The 9,356-nt window shown below is 48.9% G+C and overlaps 1 protein-coding gene across 1 annotated transcript in view; it reads left to right on the top strand.

Annotated features, from left to right (window-relative positions):
- The window catches only part of LOC310804584 (actin-binding protein WASF3), a gene marked incomplete at both ends in the record, with an annotated part of 14,276 nt that extends 6,421 nt beyond the window's left edge, over window positions 1-7,855 (top strand). The window contains 7 exons of the mRNA XM_083669869.1: window positions 656-809; window positions 1,835-1,952; window positions 3,883-3,957; window positions 4,661-4,839; window positions 5,163-5,459; window positions 7,172-7,572; window positions 7,698-7,855. Of these exons, the coding sequence (XP_083525995.1) occupies window positions 656-809; window positions 1,835-1,952; window positions 3,883-3,957; window positions 4,661-4,839; window positions 5,163-5,459; window positions 7,172-7,572; window positions 7,698-7,855 (1,382 nt within the window). The remainder of the gene's footprint in view (window positions 1-655; window positions 810-1,834; window positions 1,953-3,882; window positions 3,958-4,660; window positions 4,840-5,162; window positions 5,460-7,171; window positions 7,573-7,697) is intronic.
- Between the last annotated feature and the right edge of the window lie 1,501 nt (window positions 7,856-9,356).

Raw genomic sequence — 9,356 nt, 5'->3', positions numbered from 1 at the left:
TGACATGGTGTGTTATCCTGCTCGAAGTAGCCATCAGAAGATGGGTACACTGGTCATAAAGGGATGGACATGGTCAGCAACAATACTCAGGTAGGCTGTGGCGTTTAAACAATGCTCAATTGGTACTAAAGGGCCCAAAGTGTGCCAAGAAAATATCCCCCACACCATTAGATATTTGCGTTAACGAGCAGTTGAACAGGTGTACCTAATAAAGTGGCCGGTGAGTGTATATACCAAAGAATGTATTAACTCATTGCACTGTTAGTCACTTTGGATATATGTATCTTCAAAACGGAATGTGTTATGTAATGTAATGTTGGTCGGTTTTATAAGCTGATCCTATATCTGTACCTAAGGGCGACTACCGTTGAACCATATGGAGTTGAGCACATACTGCTCTGTGAATGTTGGACCGTGACTGTGGATGGTCAACTGATGTGGTCTGTTGTGGTCATGATTATGAGGACCACACCACAGCGGTCAACAGTTGTTTATTGACCCAGTGTGCCTATACTGTATACTGTATGTGCCTCATAGCCTCAGCTGAACCCCTGGGATTAGTAATATACCACTCTCTCTCTTTCCCTTTAGAGGACTAGTATGAATGTTGCTGAATCTCTCTCTCCTTCTCGCCTTCTCTTTCTCTCTTCTCCAGTGTCCCTGCAGGACATCAACATGAGGAAGGCGTTTAAGAGCAGTACCATCCAGGACCAGCAGGTGGTGTCAAGGACTTCAGTCCCCAACCCTGTGGTGGAGATGTATCACCGCTGTGACAAACCTCCACCCCTCAACATACTGAGCCCCTATAGGTGAGTTCTCAACATCATCAGTCCCCAAAGGTCAGTCTATATACACTCCTTAACATTATCAAGTCCAGCACGATCCTCTCCATTTTCCTCACTCCTCAACCTTAACAAAACTGAGCTGCTCTTCCTCCCGGGGAAAGCCTGCCCTCTCCAAGACTTCTCCATCATAGTAGAGAACTCTACTGTGACCTCCTCCCAACAGCCAAGAACCTTGGGGTGATCTTTGATAACCACTTATCCTGTGCGGTGAACATCATAGCGATAGCATGCTCCTGTAGATTCTTCCTCTACAACATCAGAAGGATACGTCCATTCCTCACCAGAGAAGCAGCACAACTCTTGGTCCAGACACTCTCGCCTTGACTACTGCAACGCACTCTTGGCCGGCCTCCCCTGGTCCTAGCATAGATTACTTTTTCTTATGATGACTGATGGATAGATGATTCACTTGTATTTGTTGTAAGTTGCTTTGGACAAAGGTGTCTGCTAAATGCCATAAATGTAATGTAATGTAATGTAATCAGTCTGCATCCACCCCTCAACATACTTAGTGAGTTCGAGTGACTTTGTGAGTTCTCAACATCATCAGCTCCTATTGGTCACACCGCTGTGTTGGAGATGTACCACCACTGACACAAACGTTCACCCCTAAACATACTCTATGTTAAGACGCCACTATGGGTCAGTCTATATCCAGCCCTCAACATACTAAGCCCCTATAGGTCAGTCTATATCCAGCCCTCAACATACTAAGCCCCTATAGGTCAGTCTATATCCAGCCCTCAACATACTAAGCCCCTATAGGTCAGTCTATATCCAGCCCTCAACATACTAAGCCCCTATAGGTCAGTCTATATCCAGCCCTCAACATACTAAGCCCCTATAGGTCAGTCTATCTCTATTTCTAAAGTACAGACAAAAAATAGCCCTGTATGTCAATATCTAATCTATGGTTGTCAAGGAATTTTACATAAGAACCCCCATCCCTCTCTCTCTCCCCTCCCTCCTCTCTCTCTCTCTCTCTGCAGGGATGATAAGAAGGATGCGTTGAAGTTCTACACGGACCCCTCCTACTTCTTCATCCTCTGGAAGGAGAAGATGCTCCAAGCCACTGAGGACAAGAGGAAGGAGAAGAGACGGCAGAAGGTGTGTGTGTGTGTGTGTGTGTGTGTGTGTGTGTGTGTGTGTGTTTGTGCGTGTGTGTGTGTCCTCCTCTCTCTTCCTTCTCTTTGTCTGTCACTCCCTTCTCCCGCCTCTGCTTCTTTCCTTCCTGTCTCTGTGTTTACATGCCTGTTTCTTCCTCTTCTTCTGCCCCCTCCCTCCCTCCCTCCCTCCCTCTCTCCCCCCTCCCTCCCTCCCCCTTCCCTCCCTCCCTCCCTCCCTCCCTGTCCTTCTCGTTCCGTGCCTCTGGTTCTGTCTGTATGCTGATTGTCAGCAGTGTGGTGTGCAAACATGTCAGATACTCTCTCCTCACTACAGCTACCCCAGGCACTGTGTGTGTGTGTGTGTGTGTAAGTGTGTGTGTGTGTGTGTGTGTGTGCACAACTACTGTCTCCTTTACATTGCCTCTTCTCTGGTGTGTGAGAGAGAATATTGTCATTTACTGATATGTTATTTTATGCATCTCTACCTCTCTTTCATTCTTTTCTTTTCTTTTTCTCTCTCTTGCTTTTACTCTGTCTGTCCATTCTGCCTTGCTTTGCTGTGTTCCATTGCAGGTTGTGTGTGCTCTGGTACGCACAGTGTTTTTGAAGCCAACCTTGCCCTCTTCAGTTCCAGCTCAACCCCTCACACCCTCACACTCCTCTCCAAACACAGTAGAATCACAATAGAAACACACACTCTGGCTGTGTTCCAAAATGCGTTCTATCTAGAGCGTATACCAAGTATGGATATGTGTTACTGTCATGTGAGTAACTGCCGTTCCAAACACAAGTCCGTCAAATGTCAAGAACATACCGAGTTCTGCTGGTGTACTTAGGAGGTCTGAATAACTTCCTGTTCCCAGTGATCATTGCGATTTGCACACAAGAGGTAGAAGAAGAGAGATTTTTCTTCTTCACATGAACGATGGCAATAAAAATGTAAGTGAGAAGACAGGACATCGAGGCCAACATCACTGCTATCTCCACCACCACGCAGCAGTTGTAGCTGGAAAAGACGTGGATGGCTGAATCAGACTAGTTGGCTACATTCGCTGAGGTTAAGTCAATAATAATAATAATAAGTCAATAAAGCAAAGGTGTTGTAAACGTGATGTGTTACTACTAAGTAACAACATAGCTTATGATCACTGTGTGAAGAAGCTAGTCAGATAATCATGACCTTGCTGAAGGCCGTGCCGTTGCTCGGATCACCACACAATATGCCTGATATAGCTACTGTATACGCAAGAAGTCTAGCCCGCTACAGCCATCCACTGGAGAGACACATTTGCCAGTATGATCTTTCACGTGTTCTTATGGGTATGTTCTTGTAAGAACAGGAGGATACAGAGCGCAAGAACGCATTTTGGAACACAGCCTCTCTCTCTCTGTCTTCCTCTTCTAACCCCACTCTCTAGGCTTTCTACCCAAATGCTCTCTAACCATATTTAACCCATTAGACCTCTCTCTTCTCCCCCCTCTTCTAGGATGTATATAACCATATTTAACCCATTAGACCCCCCCCCCATACCATGTATATAACCCTATTTAACCCATTAGACCTCTCTCCCCCCTCCTCTCCCCCCCTCCCCTCCTCTACCACGTATATAACTATATTTAACCTCTCTCCCCCCTCCCCTTCCTCCCCCCTCCTCTACCTTGTATATAACCATATTTAACCCATTAGACCTCTCCCCCCCCCTTCTCTACCATGTATAAAAGCCTATTTAACCCATTAGACCCCCCCCCCTTCTCTATCATGTATATAACCCTATTTAACCCATTAGACCTCTCTCCCCTCCCCCCCTTCTCTATCATGTATATAACCCTATTTAACCCATTAGACCTCTCTCCCCCCCTCACCCCCCCCCCCTTCTCTACCATGTATATAACCATATGTAACCCATTAGGACTCTCTCCCATCTCTCCAGAGCTGCCCGGCCCACTCAGACCAGGGTAGACCCCACTCCAGGCAGGCCCCGCCACGGAGCCCCCTATTCAGCTCCGTAAGAGACCAGCACTTTGCGTCCTGTCCCTGTCTGCTCCACCCCTGTCTAGTCTGCGTCCCCGTCTCTGTGTGCTGTGACCAGGCTGCCACATGCTGCTGCCAGCCTCACCTGACCCTGACTATGACCCTGACCCTCCCCCTGACTCCCACCCTGACCCTGACCCTGACTCCCACCCTGACCCTTACTCTGACTCCCACCCTGACCCTTACCCTGACTCTCACCTGACACTCGCCCTGCCCCTGGCCCTCATCCTGACCTTCACCCTGACCCTGCCCCTGACTCCCACCCTGACCCTCTCCTTCCCACTGACCCTCACCCTCAGCCCGACCCTGACTCCCACCCTGACTCTGACCTACAACCACCCCTCTGTGTTTGGGTGTCTGGGCTGTTGTGTTTCATGTTGCTTTGAGGTTCAAGGGGAATTTGGGGTAGAGTGTGTGTGTGTGTGTGTGTGTGTGTGTGTGTGTGTGTGTGTGTGTGTGTGTGTGTGTGTGCATTGCGGTGGACACTCAGGCCCATGGATATGTGCCCAGTGCAGGGTCTTGTTCTGTCCCTGTGTCTCACAGAGGGAGGAAAGGATGTCTATGTAACACCAAATCTGTTCCTCTTTGTTTGTATTACTCTTTCTCTTTCTTACCCCCATTATCTCCCTCTTTCCTTCTCTTTGCCCTCTCTCTCTCCCATCCCTCTATCCTCTCAGGAACAGCAGAAGCAGGTGGAAGACCCAAGTCGGGAGGTGAAGAAGGTGAGGAAGGCTCGTAACCGCCGTCAGGAATGGAACATGATGGCTTACGACAAAGAATTCCGCCCGGATACCCGCCTCACCCCTTCGCCCTACCACGGGATGTCCTCCGAAGGCTCATTGTCTCCTGACAGCAGGTACACACACACACACACACACACACACGCCATACACATGCATGCATACAGGCACATACTCTCACACACACACACACACACACACACACAGACTCACACACACACACACACACACACTACACTACTCTACCCCACCTACCCTCACCTACCACTGGAGGTCCTCAAACTATCAATCAATTGACCTGATGACTCATTGGCTGGTTCTTGCCCTACCTGTTTATACTAGTGTAATCTAGTTGTTTACCGCTCTCTTCATTTCTATTCATTAATATGTATTTCCATGTCCACGTCAACGAGTGTGAAACTGCTTGTGTTCTTCTCAGGTCAGTGGCATCAGACATGGGGGAGCACTCCTACCCTGCCAGCCCTAACCACCCCTCCCAGCCCCCCTCTGCCCCCCACCCCGTTGAGGGCAAGGAGCACCTGACTGCAGCCCCCCAGACCCAGTCCCTGGACCGGGGCTACCGCCCCCCCAACCCCCCTCCTGGAGCAGCAACCTCCGGACGCCACATCGCCTCGTTGGGGCGAACCCAGCCCCCCCACGCTCCCCCCACACCCAACGATCCCGCCCTCAACGGACCCCGCCAGCAGTCTGTCAAAGACTACAGGTCTGGACACAGGTACGGGACCCTTCTGCTGTTAATGCTAATAAAGTTTTATTCTAAGACATTCAAGGTCATAGGAAGGCCTTTATGTTGCAAACATAACATTTCCTACGTCTGTATAATATTAGTAGAAGAGACAGGTAGTTTTTAAAGTTAGTTAATCCAGATTTCAGAATCATTGATACAAACGTTTGCTCACTTTTTTGCCTATCCATTCTGCAAGTAGTTTTGTGATGGGAGAGCTGTGTTCTGACCAGGCTTGGAATTTCGTCATTTTAGGGGCAAGGCCATTTGGCCTTCCCGTTCACATTTTTTTTAAGGGCACAAAGGCTACATGACAGGGCACAAAGGCCGTTGGGTTAAATTACGCTGGTTTTACCTTTCAGATTAATACCTTAACATTCTCATTCACCAAGAAACATTAATTATGAATTAAAACATTTGTTTTAATTTAAAAACATTGAAAAACAAAAGAAATGTCAGAATTTGAGTTCAAAAAGCCCAGAAATTCATATAAGGATTCCAAAAGTAACCCCTACAATTGACCAAAGTAACTGTATTCTAAATACCACTCAATGAGAGGGGTACTTAGTTACTCAGTGGTACTCAGTTACTTCCCAACACTGGTTGCGTTTCCATCCAGCTCATTCACATATTCTATCTTGCATTCGTGAAAATTCGGCTACAGAAAATGCGCATCTGCGTGCATTAAGATGTTTGATGGTAACGCGACTATTGTTGACTTTCCAGCAGGAGTCAGTCAGCTGTCAGATGCAGTAGTCTAGGTAACCCTCTTGGCATTTTGCGAGTGTCAGATATTGGAGTGACAATAGTGAGCTACAATTACATTTATTTGGTCAACTGTGGGTATTTGGACTGGCGAGAAATGGCTAAATTCACAGGTTCAAGTAACTTATAGATGCCGACCTTTTTTCCCGCCAAAGAGAGACGTATCCTAACTAGTGATAGCTCACCAGCTGTCGCTAGTCAATCAACATGACAGAAAAGTGGAGCACTAACGTCAACACCAGTCGTTTTAACATTACAAATGGCTGAATAGCAATAGTGTTTCTTAAACGTATACGTTAAGTTCAGCCATAAACCACATAAGTCAGTCATGTATTATATCAAAACCGCTTAGCAAGAAAAATACTAGATTGAAAGCTGACCGTAGCTGACAGCTATCTGCTAGTAGAAGCAACACTAGATGTCGACCCCTTTTCCCTGAGGAAGGGAAGACGTTAGCGCTATCCCAACTAGCTAGCTATCGCTAGTTTTCATGACGCAAAAAAAATGTAACGTTAACGAGTCGACTTTAAATAGGCTGTGCTTGTCTTGCTCCCGTTTTGAGAGGCTGAGGAGGAGGCTGAGGAGGAGGCTTTGTTGACGTTCTTCTTGCATGTGATGTTGATACTTCACCTGCGCGGCTCGCGAAGTTGCGCAAGTTCTATTTCGGAACAATCACAGCAGAGCATTGCTCTGATCCACAGACGGGACTAGCCTACTGTGCGCACTAGGGTGGCTGTAATTCCATAAAAGCCCATCACGCGTCACTAGCGTTGTTTACACTGGAACTTTGACAGGGGCACAAAGGCCACCTTGGCCGTAAATTGAACATTTTTTCACAGGGCATCAAGGCCAAAGTGCGGGGCAACGACGGCCATGGCCGTCGTGGCCGTCGTGAAATTCCCACCCTGGTTCTGACCATGTCTCTTTCTGTCTGACAGCGGCCAACCGTCAACCATCCCAGAGTACTTCATCCCCCCCGCCCCTCCTCCACCTCCCCCCCTTATCCCCTCCGCCCAGACGGCCTTCGACAGTACCTCTGCTCCCCCCTCCCTCCCCTCCCTTCCCCATGGTTCAGTGGCTGCCATGTCTCGCCCTTACAGCCCGTCTCCCCCTCCCCCCGCCCCGCCAGCCAACTACGTCCCCTCCCCCTCCCACCCCCCCTCTGGAGCACCCCCCGCCGCCCCCCCTCCTCCTCCACCTGGCCTGCCCCCAACACACATCCTCTCCCCGGCTCACGCCATGGGTGCCTCGGGAGAGGCTCCGCCTACCAGGAAGGGCCAGGTACCGATGATTCCGATGAGCGACGCCCGCAGCGATCTGCTGGCTGCCATACGTAGAGGTGAGTGTGTGTGTGAGTGTGTGAGGGTGAGTGTTCGCATGTGTGCTATTGTGCGTGTGTGTGTGTGTGTGTGTCTGTGTGTGTGTGCATGTGTGTACCTGACCCTTCCTCCTCTCTCTCTCCAGGTATCCAGTTAAGGAAGGTGCAGGAACAGAGGGAGCAGGAGGCTAAGAGAGAGCCCGTCGGTAACGACGTGGCCACCATCTTGTCTCGTCGCATCGCCGTCGAGTACAGCGAATCAGATGACGACTCTGAGCTCGACGACAACGAGTGGTCTGACTGAAGAGTCTGACTGAGGGGTTAATTAAGGGGGAAGGATGGGATGGGACGGGGGGGGAGGTCTTAGAATGTTTCCTTTCCTCATCTCCTGTTCTTCATGACTTCAAATGATTGTGAGGGAAACATCTTTCATCCATGAGTGGTCATGAAGGAAAGGAGATGAGGAGAGGATGCCAAGGCAGTGTATGGGGACACAGCTCTAGGGGATTATATAGGCTGTGGTACACGTCTTAGACTGGGATGTTGTTGTAACATTTAACACTGTAGCTGAGACTGACACTTCACTTGGCTGAAGTTATGACTTAAAGCAGAAGGTAGATGAGGGGCTGGTGTTAGGGGAGGGGCAAGGGGGCAATTGTAAATACAGAAGAGCACAAGCAGGAGAAATGGGGGAGAGGAAGAGAGGGAGAGGGAGAGTGTTTATTCAGACTAGATATGAGATAGGTGAGTAGATAGCTTAGACTATGTTTCATGCACACATGTTTTTCCTTACTGGTGTATTCAGTTATCCGTGCCCCATGGGGTCCATGAAATAGACTAATGGGTTTGAGGTTTGGTTACGTTGATGTGTAACCCAGGTACAACAGCCAAGGGAGGCTAGTGGATGCCGAAATCTGAGGACGGTCTCATTGTAATGCATGGAATGGAATGACACACGCTCCATTCCATGCATTACAATGAGCTCGTCCTCTGATTTCTACCTCCACCGGCCTCCCCTGCAGGACGCAACTTCCAGCCCTGTCTGTCTGAACCTTTCCACATCAAGTGAGGTGACATCACCTGACATTTCTTCCTTAGACTGACTGGGATATGGCCACTGTAGTATTGTTGAACCCTCATCTATCCACCTCCTCCTCATCTATCCACCTCCTCCTCATCTATCCACCTCCTCCTCATCTATCCACCTCGGTCTTCCTCCTCCACCTCCTCCTCATCTATCCACCTCAGTCTTCCTCCTCCACCTCCTCCTCATCTATCCACCTCAGTCTTCCTCCTCCACCTCCTCCTCCTCCTGTTGTTTTATGAGCTGGGACCACTGATAGAAACATTACAACACCCATGTTACATACAGAGCAAAGTTAGAAACTCTTGCTCTGACAGACTTTTTAGTTCAACAAACACAAATGTACCCATAGCAACCACTTGTTGGTTCATTCAGCCAGCTGATTGCCCACAACGCTAATTCTAGAACCCAAAACAGGCGGCCTCCGGAATCAGAAATCACTCCCCCGGAGCGCAGGGCAATGGTGTGATGCACCCTGGGATGCCACTGCGTGACAAACTGCACAGGATCCATTACACACACACACACACACACACACGTTGGATCCCTCCCCACTGTTCAACACCTCCCTACTCACATGACAAACAACAACAATCAGACTTTTCAAACCTAACCTGCCATCCCTGTAGCTCCTGGTATAGCAACACTGGCTCTGGAACGTACAGTACTGTAGGTAGCTCCTAGAGGGGGCCAGGGACTATTAGTTGTTTATGTAACACAA

This window comes from Argentina silus (assembly GCF_951799395.1).
Source record: "Argentina silus genome assembly, chromosome: 1".
In the NCBI taxonomy this organism is placed as follows: Eukaryota; Metazoa; Chordata; class Actinopteri; order Argentiniformes; family Argentinidae; genus Argentina; species Argentina silus.
Note: the sequence above shows the minus strand (reverse complement) of the source record. Positions and strands in the feature narration are given on the sequence as shown.